Raw genomic sequence first — 23333 nt, 5'->3', positions numbered from 1 at the left:
TTTTGGCGTTGCCACTCTGGCCCGCAATTTTCAGCTGGCAATGCCTCTCGATTTGCTTGGGTTTTTTTGTGTAATTTAAATGTTTGGCGCTTGTTATATAACTCAAGTCGATTTTACTTAATTCGTTAAAATAAAACATAGTTTTTATGCTTGCTGATCTTAATTAAATTTTTATTATAATATGAATGCGCGCCTTACTTATTGCCTCGTATCAAAACCATTTTTTTTTACAACAAATTGCAATGTGCTAAACAAGTTAAAATTTCAAACATTAATATTTTGTATAACTTTTATAATTATTGCGTGGAGTCAGCGATTTATTAAACCTTAGTTACAGTTTTAAACTGAATATGAAAATATGAAGAACCAATAACTTTTTTTGTATATTTTCTCTGAGGGTGGTTTTCCCAATAGACATTTGTTTAGCGAAGGAAAGCTAGTTCTTTTTTACAAACTGCGTCTGCTGCTCCTGCTGCAGCTGATCCAGTTGCTGCTGCTGCAGGTGGAGATGCGGATGCGGATGTGGGTGTGGGTGGGTGAGCGTGTGACCCATGCCGCCGGAGGTCGACGGCAGGTCCAAGGCGTGCGGCACGATGTTGATCGCACTGGCGGTGCTGGCCGAGGAGGCTAGATCCACGGCCGGCAGACGCACTCCGTCCTCGAACTGGACGCCGGCGGCCATGCTGCTCAGCACGTCCGGTATCGAGGGTGTATCCACCAGCTGTTGCAGGTTCTTCAGCTCCGTGGAGCGCAGGCTGGCCGAGAGGCTCTCGCTGGAGGCCAGTGAGGTGGACAGCGGGGAGTTGCGCTCAATGGATGAGGCAATGTCTGTGGGGTGAACCATTAGGAAGGGTTTCGTAACCCAGGGGCAGCGCCGGCACTCACCAGTTCTGTCCGTGTCCGGCGAGCAGGTGTTGTGACCTGCTATTCCTTGCGGTTGCTGCATCATCATCATCAGCTTCTCCTCCATCTGCATTATAATCTTCTTCTGCACTTCGTACTTCTTGTTCACGGACTGCAAGTAATTTATTGATTAGTTATTTAGCCTTGATTAATAAACGCAATTGAAGTTATGACATTTTACTAAATAGCCACTATATTTAGTTTTAAATATAAATAGCTACTTTCTTCACTCTTCTTGTTAGTAAACGCACCTTGAACTTTTCCTCGTACTCATCTTTGACCGTGCTTAGGAGTCGCTTTTGCTCCGTCATGGCCTTCTCGCTGTTGGACAGCTGGGCCTGGAGGTCGCTGATCTTGTGCTTCATGCTCTCTAGCTGTGATGTCTTCTCGTCCAGACTGTGCCTCAGCTCTAAATAAATTTATAGGGAATGATGAGTAAACATCCGAATAATATAAACACAACAAGTACGCACCCTTCAGTTCCAGGTGGCTGCTTTCTTGCAGCATCTGCAGTTCCTCGTCGCGTGCCCTGAAATTATCGATCTCGGCCAGACGGTCGCGACAACGCACTTGCACCTCGCCCATAATGATGAACTCGGCCTCCAGGCGCGCCAGCTCCTGTTTGCACTGCAGCCCCATATCCGCCTGTTGCTGGGTGTGCTGCAGCTCGGTGCCCAGACTGAAGACCTGGCCTCGCAGCGACTCCAGCTCGTAGTTCATCTCCTTGTGGCGCGCCACCTCGCTGGTGAGGCGCGTCTGCAGGTCATCGTTGGCCTGCCGCAGGCACTTCTTCTCCTCCAGCTCGTGCTGATACTTCGCCCTCATCTCGCCCAGCTCATCCTGATGCTTGTTCTGCCGCTCGTTGGCTATCCGCATGGCCTGGTCCATCTTGCTGGCCAGATCCTTGTTCTTCGCATCGAAGTTCTTGAGCTGCTCCCTCAGTCGATCCCGCTCCATTTCCAGGCTGCGCTTGTCCCTGCTCCGGCCCATGAGCCGACGATTGCGCTCGGCGTGAATGGAGCGCCGGTAGCTCTCGTACTCCAGCTGCAGGCACATCAACTGACCCTGCTCGGCGTCGAAGGTCTCATTGGCCTTGATAGCATGCTTGATGTACTCGTCCAGGATGTCCTGCGGGTAGAGAAGGCTCCGCTCGTAGTTGTTCCGCTGCTCCTTGCACTCCAGCAGAAGTTCAACCAGCCAGTTCTCGTACTGCGCCGTTGCACTATCCACGCCATCCACCGTCTGGGTGGAGGCGTGGGCGCAGCTTCTGGCCGGCTCCTTGGGCACCGAAATGGCCAGGATCCGGCCGCTCCTCTGCAGGCGGCTGCCAGTCTTTTGCGTATTTCCATTCTCCGTCCTCTGCCGCTGGCCAGGACAGTCGGCCTCGTCGTCGTTCTCCTCCAGATGCTGCTGCTGCAGTCCGGCCAGGGCTGAGCAGGATTTGGTCCGTCGCATTGGGTTCTCTGCCTCAACACTCCAACTGGCCTTCTTGGCCGCTGAACTCCTGCTGTCCGCACAAGTGTTGCCACTGTAGCTGGCCATGCGGTTGCGGCGCTTCTTCGCCAGCTGGTGCATGGATCGGCTGGTGGGCATATGGAGTCCTCCCACGCTGCACCGACTGCGGTCCGTCTCGTTGCACTCGCCGCAGACGGCAGCGACCTCCTGAGTGGTAGCTGGATGGGCAGAACCACCAGCGAGGGATAACTCCGAGTTTATTTCAGGCAGGCTGCTGGGAAACGGTGCGTTTACAGACCTCTCCACGTTGTGCCTGTCCTGGATGACCTGCTGCAGGCGTCGCTCGAAAGTGGTCACCCTGGTGACTTCCAGAAACGTGGCACTGCCCTCCTCGGCCTCTCGACTCACATCCGGAAAGCTGAACTGACTCTGCTGGTCCTTGCGCATGGGCGAAGAGGGCTGGCTCGTGGCGAAGATGGCTCTCACCGCATGAGAGTTGACAGCTCGACCTGGCTGCTTGATCTCCCGCACATCCTTGAGGGGCGTCGTTTCCGGGGTGGCCTCCACAGCAGCTTCGGGCGGCGAGGATCCCGTCATGCCTACCATTAGCTGCGAATTCATCGCCGGCTGGAGTGGCAATATAAACGACGTGGTGGGCGTCAGAGGAATAGCGCTGCTGGTCGTGGCAATCTCGTTGTGCGGACTCCAGATCGGACCCAGATCCCCGCCCGAGGCAGATGAGTCAAAGCGAGCGTACACGTTCCTCGAATGCTGGCACTCCCTCAGCTGGTAGCTGTAGTCCGTGTTCGAGGTGTTCGAGGTCATGCGGCTGTAGCCCGGGGTCATGGGATACGCATAGCTGCCGTCTTCGTTGCTCGCCTCGGGTAAAAAGACGGGCAGCGACAGGTTGGCGCACTCCATGACCACGTCGTGCGGCTCCATCTCCTTCCAGCGTGTGTTGTTCACCTCCGTCTCTGGCGTGGCCGTCAGCAGCATGGGATGCACTCGCACCGTGTCCAACAGCGGCTTGATCGTGTGCTGAAAGATGCCGCCGCCGTTGCCCCGCTTAATGAACTCCACCAAATAGGCCATGAAGCTGCATGGGTACATGCCGTACAGGCGGTGGAACAGCATCTGCAGCCCCAGCTGCAGATGTACGAGCTTCTCGTCCGGCAATTTGTTGCTGTTCTGCATGCCAAACTGCAGGTGGACGAGCTTCTCGTCCGGCACTTTGTTGCTATTCTGCAGCTTCCACGAGGCCAAATGCCCGAATACCTCGAACAGGTCGTTCAAGAAGTTGGGCACGGAGTTCGGGATGATCGGCAGCAGGGTGATGATGCACAACAGGGCGCTCATCAGCGGCACTATCTCCTTCTCGTGCTGCAAGAGGAAAAGAAAGCCATGCTGAATCTGGCCAAGACTAGTCACTGCACCCCGAACTCACCGTTAACAGCTTAAACACGCTCTTGATCAGTCGGTGCTTCTCGATCTTGTACAGCCAGGTGGGATGGTGGCGCACTATAAAACAGAACACCTGGAGGCTCTGCACCCGGTGCTGGGCCTGCTTCAGGCAGTCGTCCAGCCGGTCGAAGATGTAGCCATCGTGCGGCGCCTGGGCCTTGACCAAAACCTCCAGAATGCGCTGAGATCCGGTTTTGAAGAAGTAGTCCAGCATGAACGGCACCACCCACTGCTCCTTGTCTGTGGAGGAAACTAGGTGATAGTTGTCACCTAAGGGACATCTGAACATGGACTCACTCTGGGTCAGCAGCTCCACCAGTTTCCGCTTGGCCTCCTCGTTCTCCAGCGTCATGTTCGACTCCAGGTCGCCGATGATCTTCTCTATCTCCATGGTGGCGGGTTCCTTGGCTTCCTGCAGCTGTGATTGATTTTACCGCCCACCCGCTCGGTTGGCTGCTCCTGCTCCGCTACTCCACTCCACTCCTGGTCCTTTCGCTACTCCACTCACTCGTCGTCGTGGTTGTCTTTTGCAGAGCTGCGTGTGCTTTTTCTTGTCTTGGTCACTGTCAACTGACGAACAAGCGTTGGCATTGAATTCCCGCTGACTTCGATACTCCACTCTATTGTGGCTGCTGTGGTATACTAAATTCTACGCTTACCTCTGCTAAACTCATATTTTTTACATGTTTGTCTTGAAAATGGAAAAGGTTATTTTTTTTGTGATATTTCTCTTTTGCTGTTATCGCCAGCCAGCCAATCGATGGTTTTGTCTGGCAACCCTGCGGGCAAAAGTCTGGCAGCTTGGGCAGCAATCAGCTGTTTTGGCGCAACTTCTAGCGGATGCCGGTGCGGATACGTTATGTTAATAGCAAGTTTAGAATAACACAATGCATTATTCAATAATTCGGCGTCTTGCCACGCAGCCCAAGTTGGCAAACGTTCCAAAAAGGTAATTAGGTAGAAAAATACTGTGATGATTATATACATATGACGTTTTGTTTTATAGGAAATGGAAAAGCGTTGTGGGCTTGGAGGTGCATGCACAGATTGCCAGTGCATCGAAGCTTTTCTCCGGCAGTGGTTCGTCCTTTGGAGCACCCCTTAACTCGTCGGTGGCTTTTTTCGATGCCTCCATACCGGGCACTTTGCCGGTGAGAATGGGAGATCCCAGTTAAGGTGTCTTTACTAATTGTATTACCCTGTGCTCAGGTGCTCAACAGAAAGTGTGTGGAATCCGGCATCAAGACATCACTGGCCCTTGGCTGTCGTGTGAATGAGGTGTCCATGTTTGATCGCAAACACTACTTCTATGCGGATTTGCCGGTAGTCACTATATGGAATATTACATCAACCCTTTAAAACATGCCTCCCCCTCCTACCTAGAATGGATACCAAATAACGCAGCAGCGGGCTGCCTTGGCCAATGATGGAAAAATGACTTTCCCAGTGATAACGCCAGGCAAGAAAGTTTACTACAAGACGGCCAAACTACTGCAGCTACAATTGGAGCAGGACAGTGGGAAATCTTTGCACGATGATTATCTCAAAAGAAGCCTAGTTGATCTCAATCGTGCCGGGCTGCCCCTCATGGAGCTGGTATTTGCCCCGGATTTGGAGACTGGTGAGGAGGCAGCCTCGCTGGTCAAGGAACTGATGCTGATACTGAGGCGTCTGCAGACCTGCAGCTGCAAAATGGAGGGTAAATCATGATTCCACTAGTGCTTCCTACTTAATTTGAATATATGTGTCTTTACAGAGGGTGCCCTGCGTGTCGATGCAAACATATCCATTCACCTGGAAGGCGATCCCTTGGGCGTACGCACAGAAGTCAAAAATATTGGCTCGGTTCGCAGCATTTCCCAGGCCATCACTTATGAAATAAATCGACAGCTCGAAACTGTAGCCAATGGCGGTGTGATCACAAATGAGACTAGAAACTGGGATGCGGAAAATAGGCGCACAGTGGCCATGCGTGACAAGGAGGTCCTGCAGGATTACAGATTCATGCCGGAGCCAAATCTGCCACCTCTTCATGTAAATCTGAAGCCGGGCTCAAAGTCAACTGAGGATTTGCTTTCTGTGGCAGCTCTTAGCTTGGAAATTCCAGAATTACCAGAGGACACACGGCAGCGTCTGCTGGAGCAGTACAACCTGAATGCGGAAACTGCCATCATTTTAGTGGTGGGTATTAGATCTTAAGTCTATACAGCAATAATTAACATTGATTTATTTCCAGAACGAGCCCATTCTATTGGATAATTTCTTAAGCATCAGTCGAAGTTTAAGTGATATGCCCAACAAAGTAATTTACAATTTTCTTATCAACGACTTGCTGACCTACTGCAATAAGTTAAACTTGGATGTGGAAAAATGGTAAGATATCAGAAAAAAGTAAAGCTACATTTTTAATTTTATAAACATATTTTACTTAGCTCCATCAGTGCTGATGGTTTGAAAGATATATTGAAATGCCTACACTCCGAGCAGATTAATCTACAGGCTGCTCGACAGCTTATTGAACTGCTGCACAATAACCCCAAAGTCAAAGTCAACGAGGTAGGTCCCTAAGGCCATTAAACAGAACTTAAATCTTAACGTATACTTCCCATTTTACATCAGCTTATTGAGCTGCACAACCTGCAGCAAATCTGCAGTCCAGAGGAGATCGAGGAGCTCTGCCAGCAGGCCATTGCCAACCAGGCCAAGGCAGTGCAGCAGTACCAAAAGGGCAAGGCCAAGGCTTTGTTCGCCATAGTGGGCGAAGTGGCCAAGCTGTCGGCCCAAAAGGCCAACATGAAGTTGGTGGTACAATGCCTTGAAAAGCTGTTAAAACCCTCCAAAAAATAAGAGCATAGTTCAGATAGTTGTGTTCATTAGAAGTGAGTTTCTCTTGTATATATTTTATAAAACATGCAGTCGACGAACCGCACTGTATATAAGATTACATATGCTAAGGATTAAATATAATTGCTTGGTTTCGTGCTGACTAGTTCGGTGTTCTGGCCAATATGTAAATGCAAATGATGTAAATTGTCGTGTGATATATGGTTCGGTGTTCTCCCTCGTTCAGGGAGAATCGGAACTCGTGACCCTTTAATGCATAGTAATTTGTGTGGAGATGAAAACATGGCATCCTCGCATAACCGGATGCCCGAATGCGACTGGATGGAACGCACTATATTCGATTGTCTATCAGGGCAGACAATGAACAGCTAGAATTGTACTAAGGCAAACGAGTTGAAATGAACGCGATTATTAACTGAGTTGGGACTGGAGCAGTCCAGGAAGCCATCTCTAAATAAATGCAAGTGGCAGTGAGCGTTTCGTCTTCTTGGCGGGATCAAGTTAAACCAAATCTCTTAACATCGCTCTAATCGCGATCATAGTCCCGGCAGGTCGACGGCGGCAGACTCATCGAAACGGCTGAATCGAGACTGGGTTAGAAAACAGAGGGTAAGTTAAAGTTGAATTCCGTTGAATACTTAGTGTTACACACTCACCGTCGACTTTCGCTTTCCAGGAGGTGGGCATCCACCGGGTGCTGGGACACGTTGCGCAGGGAATCCCCAAGAGTGCTCCTCAGGTGCTGCATCTCCCGGTTGGCCTTTGAGCTGCGTAGAATATACTGTTGCCGCCTCTTGGCCTCCTGGGCCAACTGCTCGCGCAGCATGGAGATCTATCAAGAAGGTATTACTTTTTAGTCCGGATTAAAAAAAAAATTTTCATTAGTACCCACCTGATTTTCCAGACGCAAAACCTGCTGGCGATGCGATTGCTCCCTGGCGTCTAGAAGCTTCTCGGCGTGCATTTGGGCACTGCGATAGCGATCCCCGTCCATGCCCTCATGACACTTGGCGCTGTCGTTCATCCGCGCCTTGCATCGCGCCAACTCCGACTCCTTCTCCGCCAGCAGTGTCTCCAGGCGGCGCACCTTGAGTCGCAAATCTCGAGTCTCCTGCTCGATCACACTGTGATCCAGTCCACAGTTGAAGGATCCGCCGCCTCCGATGCTGGCGTTGACTGCGCCCACATCGTAACGATTGGAATCGAACTCCCCGGAATCAGCCGCCCCAGCATAATAGGAGCTGGACTTCTCGGCCCGATCGTAGGCGTTTCCACCGGAGAACTTGCTCTTCCGCTCGCACTCCAGCTGCTTGACTTTGTCCTGTGGATATTCGGAGGTAGAGTATTCGTTTGAATTTAAAACTGGTAGAAAGAGTAAACTGCATGGAGATCTTAGAAGAGAAGTTTTTACTATAACTATTTTTTTTAATTTAAAACTAAGGATGACAGCTCCACTTATGGGAAATGCTTTGGCAGCATATCAATCATACACAGTGTGACCGATTATTATTAGCAATGCCTTCAAGATTAACTCTCAATTATCATGACCCTTCGACCCACCCGTAGTGTCTGCAGCTTGCTGCGTAGCTCTGACTTTTCCCGCTGCGAGGATTTCAGCTGCCTGCTGAGTTCATCCTCGCCATTGCCAGCTCCATTGCCGTTGACCATGGCCTTGTCGCCGCCGCTCTCCTGGTTCCACTTGGCAATGCGCAACTGCGACTCGAGGGCCGAACGCTGCACCTCCAGGTCGGTGACCTGTTCCTGCAGCCGCTGGTTGCCATCCAGCTGGGCCTGCTGGCTGCGGCGCAGCTCGTTGAGATTGGTCTGGGCGCTGTCCAGGCGCTCGGTGAGGATGCGCTTCTCGTTCTCGGCGGTCTGCAGGGACTTCTGCACCAGCTTCAGCTTGTCCTCGTTGGCCTGCGAGCAGTGGCCCTGCTCGGAGAGCTCCTTCTGCAGGGTCTTCAGCTCGCCCCGCAGCTGCGTCTCGCTCACGGCGGACTTCTGGAGGCGTTCCTTCAGCTGATCCACGGTGGACTTGAGCGCGGTGCAGCGATCCTCCAGCTGGGCGAGAGCGCGATTCTGGTTCTCCAGGCGCTCGGCCATCTGCCGAATGCTGCAGTCCTTCTCCTGCAGGGCCATCTGCAGCCGGGTGAGGTCGCCCTCCATGGCCACCCGCTGGAGATCCAGTTTGCTGGCCCTGCCCTCCACCTTGGCCAGCTCCTCCTGCAGCTGGCGCTTCTCGTTGTCCAGCTTGGCGCACTGCTGCCGGCTCTTCTCAAGCCGCTCCTCGTTCTGGCCATTCTCCTCGGAGGTGGCCGCCAGTTGCATCTCCGTCTGGGCCAATCGTTCCCGCAGCAACTGACACTCGTCGCTGCGGTGTTTGAGCTTCTCCTCCAGCGCCTGGATGGCGGAGATCTTCATCTTACGATCCGTTTCCAGGTTGCTCTTCTCCTCCTGCAGGTTCCTCAGCATGGCCTGCAGCTTGCCCAGCTTGGCATCGCATTTCAGTTGCTGCTCGGCGGCATCTTGCAGCTGTTTCTTGGCTGCCCCCAGCTGTGACTTGTAGTCATCCTTCTCGCGCTCCAGCTGCGCCACCTGGTGCATCAGGTTGCGGACTCCCTTGCGCACCAGATCCGGGTCCACATCGATGGGTCCATCCGGACACTGGGAGGTGCTTCTGTTGTCATAGTCGCCGCAACTGCGAGATGGACTGAATCTCCTCGAGGGACTCAGTAGGCGATGCGACAGATTCACACTGCCGTCCACTTGGATGCCGGCAATCCGGCGCAGTGTGTGCACCACTGAGGAGAGCTTCTGCTCGGTCTCCCGCTTGTGCAGCTCCACGCAGGACAGCTGCTCATCCAGGGCCCGGATGCGACCCTCGGCTCCGCCCAGACGGGCCTTCAGCTCCTGGATCTGCTGCGTGGCATCCGCCAGGCAGACCTCCAGGTTGTGCTTCTGGTCCTCCAGCCGCTTCTCCCTGCCACGACCCTCCTCCAGGCGCTGGGCCAACTCCTGCTCCCGCGCATGGAAGCGATGCTCCTCCTGGTTGTTCTGGCACCGAGCCCGGCCCAACTCCTGGCGGGTGGCACACAGATTGGCCTCCAGATCGGACAGCTGCTTCTTGATTTGGCAGAGCTCCTGCTGCGCCCGCTCCTTCAGCTCCACTTCGGCCACCAGCTTGGACTGCAACTCCTTGCCACCCTCGTCCTTTTGGGCAAACTCCACCTGTGCCTTCTGCAACTGCGCCTTGGTGGCGTTCAGATCCTGTGTGGTCTTCGTAAAGTGATTCTCCGTCTCCTTGAGAATGGTGCTCAACCGGGTGCGCTCGTTCTCCAGCGAGTTCTTGGTGTCCTCCAGGTTGCTGATCTTCTGCAGCGCCTCCTCGATGGCGCGTGCCTGCTCCCGCTTGGCGCTCTCCACGCGCTTCACATGGTCGCGCAACTCCTTGTTGCTGCCGGAGTACTTGTCCCGCTCGATGTTGCTGTCCGCCAACTGCCGACGACAGTCGGTCAGCTCCTTGCGCAAACTGTCGATGAAGCCCTCGCCTGGAGCAAGAATTATGGGTTGTCTCTGAGGGGTTTTCTGGTGAGCAGCGTTTGTATGGGTACTTACCCTCCTTGGACTTGCGCAGTGCATCCTGCAGCTCGTTGTTGGTGCCCTCCATTCTGTCCTCCTTCAGCCGGATCTCCATCTTCAACTCTTCACTCACACGGCACAGGGTATCGCGCTCCTCCCGAATGCTACTCAACTGGAGCTCCTGCTTGCGAATGCACTCCTCCAGCTTAATCCTGTGGGACAACACGAATAAAATTGAGACAAAGTGTATAATTTAAATTTAATTCAAGCCGTTGAAAAAGTGAGTAAGTGGCATTGATCAAGAATCCTTCAAATTATATAATATTCGTTTAGTCACCCTTAATTGAACTTATTTTGGTGGTTCGATCAAATATTATTTTACTACACTGGAGAAACCATTTTTGGTTTCATATACCATTGAAATGTAAAATATTAGTTCACTATGATCATTGTCTTGCGATCTTAATCTGTCTAAACAATTATCTAAAGTTTTTTAATTTTAAAAAATTTTAATTTAATTTAATTATAAAAAAGAATGCATTTTGAAACGGGGACGAGAGAAATAGGATGTCTAAGTTTAAAACACTTTCAAATCACTGCATTTAGAGTTCCACTCACTTGTGCTCCTCCTCCTTGGTGCGCATGTGCACCATTTCGTCCTTGAGCTGGGCGATGGCCGCCCTCTGCTTCTCGTCGCGGGCATTGGCCTCCCGCCGGCTGCGATCGAGGGACTCCTGCTCGGTCTTGAGATCCCGGGAGACCGCCTCAAGGCGCTCACCCACCGCCTGCTTGTCCCGGTGGGCGATCAGCAGAGCCTGCTGCTTCTCGCTCTCGGCCCGGATGAGGGCCTCCTCGTGCTGCTGCACCAGGCTCTCGAGGTGGGCCTGCAGGGTGGCCAGGCGCTCCTGCAGCTTCTCGATCTCGTCGTCCTTGGCCGTTTGCAGGGCCTGCAGGGCCTGTTGCATCCGTTTCTCCAGGGCGTTGCGCAGCTGCAGGATCTCCTCGCCATGTCGCTTGGCCGCATCCTCGGCACAGGCCTGCAGATTGGCGATCTTCTGGTTGAAGTCACTCTCGGCGGCACGGGCGGCATTGAGCAGCTGCGTCTTGGTCTCCTGCGCCTTGCGCTGGCACTGCTCCAGATCCTTCTGCAGTCGGGCCACATGGTTTTTGAGCGTCTCCTCCCGCACCAATGCCTCCTGCAGATCCCGCTCCAGCTGGCTGCGACGCTCCTCGGTGGCCTCCAGCGAGGTGTTCGTGTCGAAGAGCACCGACTCCAGGGACTCCTTCTCCGAGCGCAGAGCGGCCAGCAGCTCGTTCAGACGGTGTGTGTCCTTCTCATGCAGATCGATGACCACCTGCTTCTCCTCCACATCCTTGACCATCTCCTCCAGATTCCTGTTCAGGCGACTGTTCGTTTCGGTGGTTTGCTCCAAGCGCTGGCGCGTCCGCATGAGTTCCTCGTTCAGAGCCTCCTTCTTGCGGCACATGGCTGTGAGCTGATTGTGGATATCACCGCGATCCCGGGTGACGCAGGCCAGATCCTGCAGAATCTTCTCCTTCTCCAGCTGCAGGCACTTGAGCTTTTCGCCGGCGGACAGGTTGTCCGTCTCCAGTTCGAGTCGAGCCTTGTCCAACACCGCCAGCTCCTTCTTGAGCTCCCCGATCTCGTTGCATTGATCGACGGACTGGAGGCGCAGCTTCTTGCGCTCCTCCTGCGCCTCCTGCAGGCAACTTTGAACGCTCTTCAGCTCATCGCTGGTGGAGCAGCTGTTGTTGGATAGCTTCTCGTGCTTCTCCTGCAGATCGCACTTCTCCAGCAGCAGCTTATCCAGGTCGTATTCCAGGTCGGACTTCTGCTTCTCGAGCAGATTGATCAGGTTGTCCGACTCGATGCGCTGCTGCTCCAGGAGATCACGATTCAGGCTCACCCGGTTGAGCTCCTCGCGCAGGGAAATGGTCTCCTCCCTCAGCCGACTGCTGCGATCCTCCTCGGATCTGTTTTAAAGGGAATCAAAGGGGATTTGTTGGTTTCCTTATATATAGTCCTAAGATAACCTACCTCAGGTTCAATTCGGTGATGTTCTTGTCCTTCAGAATACGCTGGATTTCCAGCTCGACGGCCTTTTTGTCCTCCTCCATGGAATCGATGCGCTTCTGAAGTTTTCCGCAGTTCAGCTGCAGCTTCTCATAGTCAGCGCTCAGGCTCTCGAACTAAATAAATAGCACCAAAACAAGGAGATAGTGTTTCTGTTTGCTCATCAAAAGATATGTGTGTTAACAATATTGTTACATTTGTTTGCCTACTCAGCCTTTTAGGCTATCGTTAAATCTTTAAAAAAGCTACATAGCTATCACATACTATTTTCTACAATTAGATTAGCCTATTTGCGTCTTTTGTATATTTGAAATTCTGCTTACTGTTATATTTTTAGTAATTAAGCTTTATACATAAGTTAATCAAATATAAGTATTTTAAAACAATTCTTGCTTTTACTTCTAAGACAATATGTAAACTTATTCTTTGATATTTTTAAACGTCATTTTCTACTCTTTTAAGCACTATTCCAGATCCTGACCAACCCATTTAGAGATACGAATTGCCAGTGCTGATGAACTCAGCCCCTTGTTATTTATTTCCACTCACGCCGGCTGCAAGTGCAATCTTGGCAGCCATAATTTGTAACTCATCGCAGACATGGCATCACCCCGGATTTGAGTTGGAAACATCATTAATATAAAATCTGCTGCGTAATCAGACTCAGACGCAGACTAATCAAGTTATCACCGATCCGCCCCCAATCTGCCTTGACATCCACACTTGGAAAAAGCCAGAGATTCTTTTGTAGTTATTAATGAAAAATTGAGATTGATTCAAAACTTTTACCAGCCATAAACCAAGTTATGAGCCAAATTTACATTTTCTAGTTTTGGTAACAACTTTCAAAGGCGATTTTCAAAACGTTGGCATAAAATTGTAAGTTGCACTGCGTAAACTGGTACATTAACCACCTTAACTATATCCTTATCTTTAAGTTAAGACGTTTTATTAATCATTATTTACCCACTTACCGCACTATTGATGTCGGCCCGTCCCATCTCGGACTGCTGCTTCTGGGTGCGGACATCGTCCAGTCCCCGCTGGAGACTCTCGCGCTCCTGCAGCAGTTCGGACAGCTTGGAGTTGCTGCTGTCCAGTTTCTCGGTGAGCTGCTGCATCTTGGTGGTCAGGAGCTGCTTGGTGCCCTCGCTCGTTTCCAGCTGCGACTTGGTGGTGCGCAGCGTTTCGCTGGAGTGTTGGAACTTCACCTGCATGTCGTGGAGGGCCAGTTGGTACTTGTGCAGTGCCGCCTGGACGGCTGAGATGGTGCCCTCGGCGAAGGCTTGAGAGGCACGTGTCGAGTTGCGGCGAGGGGATTTTCCACCACCGCCGCCGCCGCCGGTGGTGCTGCCGGTTCCACCCGCCACAGAGGCGGCATCACGCGAGAGGTGCATGTGCTGCATGACCCCGCCGGTGACCTCGGCGTCGGCCTCGCGATCCGCGTTCTCCGCATCTTGAACAACTGCTTGCGCAATTTCGCGCATGGAATTGTTCAGACGCTCAATTTCGTCGCTGTAGCGACTGGCCAGAGCAGCCTGCGACTCAGCCTGGGCACAGCGATCCTCCAGCTTCTTCAGCTGGTTCATCAGCTCGAGCAGGCGCTGATCCCGCTCCATGATCTCGTGGCGGGCACTCTCGTACTGCACCTTCAGGGTGGCCAATTGGTTCTGCAGCTCATCATTGCTGCGCTGCGATTGCTTCAGCTCCTCATCCGCCGCCCTCTTGGCCTGCTGGTGGGCAAAGGCCACTGTGGCATTGCTGCCGCTGATGTCCTTGCCCACGCAGCTGATCTCCTGACCCATCTTGGCCACCTCCGCCTTCATGGCCGTCTGCATTTCCTTGAAGGACCTCTTGACGGCCACCACCTCGCGCCACATTTTCAGCAGGCGGTTGTGCTCGCTGTTGTAGTAGTCCTTGAAGGCCTGCTCCTCCTCCTTGAACTCGTCCTCCTTGATCAGCAGCTCATCCCGCAGGCCCGCCCAATCGTTGGTCAGCTTCTGCAGGTCGTTGGTCAGGGCCTCGTTGGTGCGATTCGACTCCTCCAGTTGCTGGCGCAGCGCACTGTTCTGGGCCAGGACCTGCTCGCAACGCTGGTGCTCCTCCTCCAGCTTGCGGCACAGTTCCGCGGATCCCCCGCCCGTGACCAGGACATCGTCGTGGACATAATCCCGGCTGCAGCTGGGCGGCGGCGAGTCCAGTGACGAGCTGCAGGGCAAACTGCTCTGGCCCAGGGTCAGCGAAGTGGAGCACTGGGGAAAAACAAGGTACGCTTATTCAAACGTCATAAATCATCATGGTAAATCTACATAATCCATGGTATTGATTTCACTTTTTTTTTGTATATATACTCATATGTATTTTAATGATAATTGCAATCAAATTAGCCTCTGACTTCCAAATTATATAAAGCACAAAAACAGAAAAGCAATTGAGTTAAAAGAAAAGTAAATTTATTACTCATACGTCATGTGGCCTTTACTGATTAATTACAAAGTTTATTTGAAAATTATTCTTTATACACTTCACTAAGTGAAGTGAACTTAAATATAGAAGTCAACTATTTCATCATGTGAAAGTAATAAATCCAATAGAAAAATAAGCTTCGACTTTTGATCACTCATACGCAGTGTTGCCTTTTAGTTTTTGATTAAGACTTTAATTATTTTATTAAAATGAAGTTGTCTTACAATAAAATAAATAATTCAATTAACATAAGTAACGTGAGTTTAAATATTTTTTGTAATCAACCAATAAAAACTAAATATTTTAGAAGTACAATATAACAAGTATATCCAACACCACATAGACCATACTTTGAAATAACCATGAATATAAAACTACTATTTACTTTTAGTTATGATTAAGATTTTTTGGTAGAACATGTACAATTGTTTCCGTACTTACCAGCACCTGACTGGTGGTGGGACCCGTGGTCAACTTGGGTCCAGTGCCCGCCGTGGGCTTGATGGTCTCGTGCATGCGGTCCTCCAGATCGCTGCACCGCTGACGGTACTGCTGGATCTTCGACTGCAGCCGGCTGACCAAATTGGCTTGGTTGTGCTGCGCCTGCTTGTAAGTGTCCAGGCGGCGTCGATAGCTATGCGACTCGTCGGCCAACCGCTGGCGCAGCTCCTGGTTTTGGCGAAGCAGGGCCGAGGGATCTCCCCCGCTCCCGACCCCTCCTCCTGCTCCTCCTCCTCCTCCGCCCGGCGGTCCCGGACTCATCATCCTCGGCGTGAGGGCGCCGGCGGCGGAAGCGGACACGGAGGCGGCACTGGCCGAGGGGTCACGCCCACGCTGGCTGCGCGAGAAGGGCAGGCGCGAGGCGGTCGCCGGGGGGTGGGTTGGTGCCGCCGGCTGAAGGTCGACGGCCGATGGGCAGGGCGTTTGCTTGAAGTTATCGCGATACGCCTGCATCTGTGGGCGAAGTTGGGGATAAGAGAGTGAGTTTGATTTACCCCTACAATGATATTGCTGTGTTGCGGTTGCCTCATCATGCAAAAGTCATATAGTTTGGTATTAGAGCTATGCCTTACCCTCTAGTTAAATTAATAAATTTGTATATTTATATATTTTTTTTTTAATTTTTCAAAGAAAACATTTAAAAATAATTTTTTTCTATTATCTATTCCAAAAAACAAATTATAATTTTTTTTAAATATATTATCACCAAACAATTTCAATTGCAACATAATGTTACGTGTTTTGATTTAAGAATTGGATATTAATGCGTATGCATAAAAAATTATTAAGATATTTAAAAGTGTATTTATTGTATATATGATTTAAAATGTATATTAATAATTGTTTTTTAATTTTGCTTATTCTAATTTAACAGAGTATTTTTTAGAGCACTTTATAAAACTTATAAAAATTGTATGGTTAATGGTTAAATTATAAATTATGGTTAAATTATAATGCTATAAAATAAAGACCCTACCAAGCATTATAATCCAGCCAACCCTTTCAGGTAAAAAGGAAAGGGTATGGGCGACATGAATCGGAACTTTCTGGCCAAAAGTTTGGCGCCTCGCCTACGCTCCAGAACGACTCGATAAGTTAGTCCAAATTGATTTATTAACTTGTTCCGGGACTGGAGCCAGTCGTCATGACAGCTGCACCGAGGTGATGTTCCCTCGCAAATAAACAAGCTCAGGGCCCCCCATCATTATCCTCCAAGGAGCCCAGAAAAAGATAGGATTTCTTTCCGGCACGTCCATACCATAAATTCGAATGATATTTTTTGGGGGGCCCACTTGAGGAAATAGTTTTTGGACCTGGGACGGCACGCATTGCACAGTCTGTCACCAGGACAGCAAGTGTTTGTGTTTGCCACCCCCATGCTTCTTAGTCCAAGTCCCAACTCCTCCCCCCAAAATAATAATAATTTCCTTGTCGTCGTATTTATTTTAATAAACAACATTTCCGCCGTTGTTGAAACTTCCTTTGACACGAATGCGTCTTCTATCTTTGAGCTCCTTATGCTGTGTCACCCACCTCCCCATTGCCATTTGTGTTTATGCAAACAGTAAAAAATATAATAATAATATCCTTGATAGTGCGACTATGATTTGGCATGCAATCTGCGACTGGTCGCTTGTACTTTCTATTTTAGTTCAGGATTTATTATCACCACGGGCTCAGACAAATGGAGGTCGGAATTCTTGTTTATGAGGAGAGTGGGCTAAGATATTAAATCAAGAAAATATCATTGCATGTTTTTAGTAAAAAGATTAACAAAAAAACCTTAAAAAAATAAGCTAATTTAACTCACAAGAGTAGTTTTGTTAAATCTAAATTTAAAAAGATGTGTTTTTTTAAGTAATGATAAAGTTTACAAGTTTATAAATAATGAAGTTTTTAAAATAATTTAAAATCTGTTTTCTATACATTTTGCATACAAATTAAAGTCTTGTTTCAGACCCTTTCTGTTAAAAAGTTTTAATTTAAACTGAAATTATAATAATTAACTTCAGTTTAAATTTAAATAAAATTATTATTTTTTTCATATTAATTGTATTGTTTTCTTTTTCAGTTAATATTTTAATTTCACTTCTGAACTTATTTTGCTGATTTAAATTTGGATTTTTCAACTCAATAAGATACACCTTTTAAACGGCCATCTCAAACTTACTTCTCACTGCCAAATTGTGGCTGGATGCACCACTTAAATTCTTGAGTTGAGTTTTGGGGCAATTCCTTTTGTTTCGCTTTATTTTTCGTCCGAATTAAGACCGCGCACTAGACACTGTTGTTAACTGATTGAGCTCCAATTGAATACTCATCAAGTTATCACGGAATCCTGGGCCTCGAGCGCCGCAGAGCTCCTCCGCAAGCGTGTCCTGCCTGGTGGCAATTGACACAAATTTGCGGAATGCGGAAGCACTAACTAACTGGCAACTAACGCTCCTCGGGAGGGAAAGTTAATCAGGGCCTAACTGGGCTGGTTTGTGGGCTAGGAAACGACTAGGAATCGAACTGTCTGCGCCCGCGGAACTGAGCCAACTGAGCGCCCAGCCAACTTTTCGCAAGGAGGAAGAAAGGATTCCCCTTTCGAACTAACCGCCATTAGGGCCTGCTCCGTCTGGGGACTGCAACTTCCCCGGCTGCATAGGACTGGGGCAGAATAAACATTGAATTAACAAATTCCTGGTTACCACCGGCAACCGCAATTGATTACGGCAAGAGGAGCTCACAATTATGTTTGGCGTGCGAGTGAGCAACAAATGCAAATCGTGCCTCAAAGCATATTCCGAATGCGGTCGGTCAAATCGGGCGATATCGATGGGGTATATAAGACACAAAGGTGGTGGGTGGTGGTTCATGCCCAACTGCTTTTAATAAGTCAACTAGCTGGGCCATAAATTTGGAATGCACAGGAGGTTCTGATGATGCGATTAACCCTTTTCATGATTTATTTGCGGTGAATATAAATGAGCTTCTTTGAACAGTCGAACCCTTTGATATATAAATATATTGTAGAGTTGACGAAAGGTAGATAGTAAACTTCTAAAGGATGTTTATATCGTAAGAAAACACAAATTAATTGAGATTTTGAAGATCGTGCCCAAAAACTACATACATTTGAAAAAGAGGGAAAAAATGCTCTTAATCAAATATATTTCTCATCTTTATTTCCTGAATTTTTTTTAAGAAAACACAAGTTGTTTTAGTTATTTTGTGAAGATCTTGTGTAAGAAAAAGGTAAATTACCAATAAGCTACTTTAAGAACCTTTAATTTTCCTAGAACTCAATATTTATCATCTCAGTACTTGATGATTTCCATGGATTCACAAAACCCAAAACGTTCAGGGCAGTCAGCATTATCTATAGTCACGTAATGCCCCGATCGCCGCGAACACTTCGTTAGCCTTCGCTGAAAGCAAATGTCAAAATGTTTCCTGGCACAGGTTGCGAATTCTATTGCGATGGAGGACCTTTGGGTTATCGCCATCGTTCATATCAGAGAACTGCATACTTGTGCAACCCACACACGGCTTTATAATATAGTGGGTACATAGGTGAGACAGCTATTTCTATGGCTGAACAACGAAAAAATGTCAGAAAAATAGCCCGAACCTAATAATTTAAATATATTGCATTTAAACACGCTTATCAGTGTCCGCTTTTGACCTGAGAAGCGACCTTGAGGGAAAATATCAAAGTGCCAGGTATACAGAATTATTTCCACACAACTCGTGTACAGATGTGGAAACCACTATGTGTACGCGTAGACTCTCAAAGTCCGAAGATTGGTTATGCGTTCGCCACTAAGGTGTTTGTTTGCTTCACTTTCAGTTTTTAATCTCGGCCCGATGCCATAAGGTCTATACTATGTGTAGGTGTGAGATTATTTCCAAGCATAATTTTGCCTGTCGCGTTTCTCTTTCTCGAGTTCTCGGGTTCTCGGGTTCCCGGGTTCATAGTAGACCCCCTTATCAGCAGAAATGGGATTGAGTACCTTGCCAGTGTGTGTGCTCCAGACCAAAGTCCCATTGCGCACTAATCTGGATGTGCTTTAAGACCCATCACTGCATCGATCGAACTCTCCGAATTCTCCTGCACATCCCCGGTTGGGATTCGGATGGGGATTGGAAATGGGATGGGGAGGGGAGGGGAGAGAAATTTCCCCGATTCTCCGCCTTCTCTCTTGGCAACGGGCGCCACTTCGCTGGAACCTTCAATCTGCGGTGATGATTTATAAGTCGATTGGCAAAGATCACAGACGGACGGAGGCGAGCGAATCAGACGGAGAGTTGGCGACAATAAGCATCACGTTCACACACACTGTTCGACTGATCAGCCATACAAGTCTATATGTGCGGTAGCTAATTACCGCTACACTGAGAGACTTTCATCGTTGTTATGTAGAAAGCTCTGGTATTTCATAATCTTGATTTGCCAAAGTCGAAAAAAACAATACTCAATACATTGTATTGCCTTTAATGGGAACAAGGCACTTATCAGACTGGAGTTTTAAATTAGTCTTATCACCATCACAGAATATGTTCTACAGGTATAAAATAGCATTTTTTAAAATCTTTTTTAATTTTTTTAAATATCCTTATAGATTCCTAATAAAATAAACAAGTAAAAATTAATGCCTTCTCGATTTTGTATTGTCAATTAATTGATATCTTTATAAATTAAGATATTTGAAATATTTGAAATTAAATCTGTTCAGATTTAACAATCTTGGCAGCTTCTTGAATTTTATGACCATAAGCTTTAGCATAGCAACCATTAATGTATTTATTTGATAAGACCACCAGCATAGCTATTATAGTTACTGACCTACCAGAATTCCAAGCAAATCACTACTTCTAAGGTCCATATTCGGAACTTATGTACTTTAAACTTTAGAGGTTTCCATAGTGTCTGAATCTGATAGTGCTATTTATAAGCTCTTGGAAATACTTGTTGCCGAAGTCTAATTCCAGCGGCAATAAAAGTAGTGCAATTGACTTATCAGTGCGATAAAGGCCCATTAGACCTAATCACACGGGCACATATCGGAAAGAATTTAAGCGTTTGCTGGTTCAACTAGGTTGTGGAGTTTTCTGGCAGTGCAGGTGTAGACAGGGATTGGCCGATCCCAACCGATGGACAACCGATGGGTTATCAACGACCGCCGCTGCATCCCATAGGTTTAAAGTATAGCTCCTATTTAAAACACGCTTTAGTCACAGTTCGGATTTTGCCAGCAGCAGCACGGCAGCGATAATCGAAGATTACACGGCAAATACAGAGATAATACGGAGTGGAATACGCGAGTGAGAGAGTGAAGATGTCCCAGACCCTGGACGACCTGCTGTTGCGGCAGGAGCACGCCCGGCAACTGCGCCAGGCCTCGCGCTCCAAGTTCCGGCGGATCAACTCGCTGGACCTCATCCCGGAGCACCCCAGCCAGTCGGAGGAGGAGGAGGACAAGGATGCGCAGACGCCGCACAGGCATTTCGTGACCCTAAGACGCCAGCGAACGGCGGACGGCAGTCTGCTGAGGAGCCAGTTCCAGACGCACACGCCGCCGCAACCCAATTTGGGCACTCGGGTCCTGCTCTTTGGCCCCCAGTTGCTGATGAGGCTGCTCCTGACCGTCCTCAGATATGTGCTCTACATACCCCTATCCATTGCGGCGCCCAGCTTCTGGCTGTCGGCCCTGCTCTGGATCTTCTGGAAGCTCCTGCGGGTGCCCATCGCCCTGGTCAAGTGGCTGCTGAGCAGCGATGAGGAACTGGGTGCAGTGCAGCGGCAGAAGACCATTCTCCTGAGCTGCGGCAGCACCATACAAACACTGCACTTGGCCAGGAACTTCTACGGTTCCGGCGCGCGTGTGGTGGTCTTTGAGTTCGAGGGACTGTTTGGACTGGCCCGTTTCTCAACGGCGGTGGACAAGTTTTATGTGGTGCCCAGACCCACGGCCAGCAATCCGGACCAGTACATAGCCGCCTTGTGCCACATTGTGAAGAAGGAGCGACCTTCGGTCTACGTGCCCGTGTGTGCCACCAGTCCGGCCTACTACGATGCCCTGGCCAGACCCCACCTGGAGGTGTTGGGCTGCGCCAGCTTCATTCCGGGCGTGCAAGAGACGCAGCAACTGGACGACTGTCTGCAGCTCTTCCAGCGGTGCGAGCAGCAGCAGATGGCTCTGCCCGCCCATGTGGTGTTGACTGCTCCTCGGCAGTTGCAGCAGATCTACGAGAGTGGCTTCGTGGGCAGCTACAGGAACATCCTGATGGCCGCCGGAATGCAGGGGGTTCTGGAGCGGCACAAGTACATATTGCCCAATAGGAGGGCGGAACTTAAGCTGAACCAGCACGAGATCAGCGAGAGACAACCCTGGCTGGTGGTGAGGGATCAGCCGGGCTACCACCACTATGTCACTTGCACCACCGTCAAGGACTCGCGGGTGGTGGCCAACGTGAGCTGCAGGGTGGAGCACCACACCAAGAACCTGATACCGGTGCCGCGGGACGACGAGGCGCAGATAGAGCTCTGGCTGCGCTCCTTCTTTGCCAAGGTGCGCTTCCAGCGGCCCATCAATGGACACATCAGCTTCCGGCTGGTCAAGAGCCCCGCCCATGGGGGTCAATTCGTGCCCCTCGGCACGCGACTGGGCGTGGCCCTGCCCTACATATGCCACAATAGATCGCATGCCCAGCTGCTGTGCCGCGCTATGAAGTGCATCCATAGGCGGGGCCTGCCGGAGGACGAGCTGCCCAACTGGAGCTGGTCGGCCCTGGAGCGTAGCACCTCGACCACGGCCCTGGACAAAAGGGAGGCTCTGTTCGCCTACTGGGACCCGCTGCCGTATTGCGCCTACTATCACTTCCAACTGCCGCTCGAGAACGTGAAGCTGTTTTTGCAGCGCCGGAATCGCTCCACGACCAAAAGTTTATCGCCCCGCATCACGGTGCCGGTTCATTGAACGGTGGGAGCCACAGCCACAGCCTCAGCCGGAGCTACTGCATCAGCAGTCAGCATCTAGCATCTAGCATCCATCATCTAGCATCAGGCGGGCCAGCGAGAGAGATTACACAGACTGATCAGTAATGGAATATATAGAATCACATATAGATTATATTTTCGCATTCTATACTATTTCTTTTTTTTGTTTACGCCAATGGGGTTCAACATCCATCTAAGAAGATTAGGCACGTTTAAAAAACATGTACTGCGCGCACACACACACACACACACACATACACGCCGCACACCACACACCATATGCACATGCAAGAATATAGAATATATATACCATACTAAACTGTACAATAAATAATATTTATATTTTAATTGCCCATTTGACTGCGTTTTGATTTCGATTCGACTTCAGTGTGTGCGGTGCACGTCTTTGTTTTGGGTCCAAAAAACTCAACTGACCTGCTCGATTGTCCTTCGCGTTGGACCACACGTATGGCATTTTAACAAAGTTGCTTTATAGAATACAATTTAGTGGTAATTTTATCAGGCTATTGTTGGAAAATAGTAACTTGATTATCTGAGGGTAGTTTTTAAACCAGAAATGATTCATAAATACATACATTATTAAACATGACTACTTAAGAGTTTCGATTTAATCAAGTTGGTTGTTTGTTATTTCTCTTTTTGTAATCTAAACAATGTTGGTTGATAGTTTTTAAAACGTTTCCATGTTTATTTAATTATTATTAGATTAGATGCTTTTGCACAGTAATATAACTATTTAATTTACCCATTAAGTTTAATACGAATTTTGTAGGCTGCATCTGTTTAATATTTACAAAGTTTTTATTCACTTTTCAGTTGTTCTTTGTTTACATACACAAACTAAACTGACCTGACGGGTTGCAAGGGTTTGTCCTTGGTCCTTCGGTGGTGCCTGAATTGATGGCGGTGGTGGTTTTGGCCACGTTTCTTGGTCCTGAACCCGGCCAGTTGTTGTGGACGCCTCGGGTTACCAGGCAACGGCTTTGGGTCAGCTTAATTGCGGTTGGCCGGCGGTAACTGAGC

The 23333-nt window shown here is 49.2% G+C and overlaps 4 protein-coding genes and 1 long non-coding RNA gene across 9 annotated transcripts; 3 read left to right on the top strand and 2 right to left on the bottom strand.

The window, feature by feature from the left end:
• Positions 1–277: 277 nt before the first annotated feature.
• Positions 278–4611, bottom strand: LOC128252198 (hamartin). Its single transcript, XM_052979732.1, has 7 exons — positions 4479–4611; positions 4117–4389; positions 3803–4059; positions 1377–3738; positions 1155–1312; positions 886–1015; positions 278–828 (listed from the first exon to the last, which is right to left on the bottom strand). Exons 2-7 carry the CDS (start codon positions 4208–4210, stop codon positions 437–439), a joined length of 3393 nt encoding a protein of 1130 aa, XP_052835692.1. The 5' UTR covers positions 4211–4389; positions 4479–4611; the 3' UTR covers positions 278–436.
• LOC128252200 (glutamyl-tRNA(Gln) amidotransferase subunit B, mitochondrial) lies at positions 4609–6840 on the top strand. The gene is made up of 8 exons (XM_052979734.1): positions 4609–4768; positions 4826–4970; positions 5029–5142; positions 5203–5518; positions 5576–6000; positions 6056–6192; positions 6252–6375; positions 6439–6840. The coding sequence occupies exons 1-8, from the start codon at positions 4707–4709 to the stop codon at positions 6664–6666; spliced, it is 1551 nt and encodes a 516-aa protein (XP_052835694.1). The 5' UTR covers positions 4609–4706; the 3' UTR covers positions 6667–6840.
• Positions 6841–7052: 212 nt separating this feature from the next.
• Positions 7053–23148, bottom strand: LOC128252197 (rootletin). Of its 5 annotated transcripts, XM_052979727.1 has the most exons (11): positions 17475–18436; positions 16281–17024; positions 15245–15757; positions 13312–14589; positions 12302–12453; positions 10861–12237; positions 10279–10454; positions 8224–10211; positions 7556–7984; positions 7320–7495; positions 7053–7253 (listed from the first exon to the last, which is right to left on the bottom strand). In XM_052979727.1, the coding sequence occupies exons 3-11, from the start codon at positions 15755–15757 to the stop codon at positions 7190–7192; spliced, it is 6153 nt and encodes a 2050-aa protein (XP_052835687.1). In that variant the 5' UTR covers positions 16281–17024; positions 17475–18436; the 3' UTR covers positions 7053–7189. The 5 variants fall into 5 exon arrangements, with proteins under 5 accessions (XP_052835687.1, XP_052835690.1, XP_052835689.1 ...); XM_052979730.1 differs by lacking the exons at positions 16281–17024; positions 17475–18436 and adding an exon at positions 23056–23148; XM_052979729.1 differs by lacking the exons at positions 16281–17024; positions 17475–18436 and adding an exon at positions 19303–19863.
• LOC128252201 (uncharacterized) lies at positions 7860–13373 on the top strand. The gene is made up of 3 exons (XR_008267290.1): positions 7860–8000; positions 12800–13216; positions 13276–13373. It is a non-coding gene; the product is annotated as an uncharacterized LOC128252201 (long non-coding RNA).
• Positions 20436–22644, top strand: LOC128252199 (uncharacterized). The gene has a single exon (XM_052979733.1). The coding sequence runs from the start codon at positions 20629–20631 to the stop codon at positions 22267–22269; it is 1641 nt and encodes a 546-aa protein (XP_052835693.1). The 5' UTR covers positions 20436–20628; the 3' UTR covers positions 22270–22644.
• Positions 23149–23333: the final 185 nt, after the last annotated feature.

The sequence above is a fragment of the Drosophila gunungcola genome, chromosome 3R (genome assembly GCF_025200985.1).
Source record: "Drosophila gunungcola strain Sukarami chromosome 3R, Dgunungcola_SK_2, whole genome shotgun sequence".
In the NCBI taxonomy this organism is placed as follows: Eukaryota; Metazoa; Arthropoda; class Insecta; order Diptera; family Drosophilidae; genus Drosophila; species Drosophila gunungcola.
Note: the sequence above shows the minus strand (reverse complement) of the source record. Positions and strands in the feature narration are given on the sequence as shown.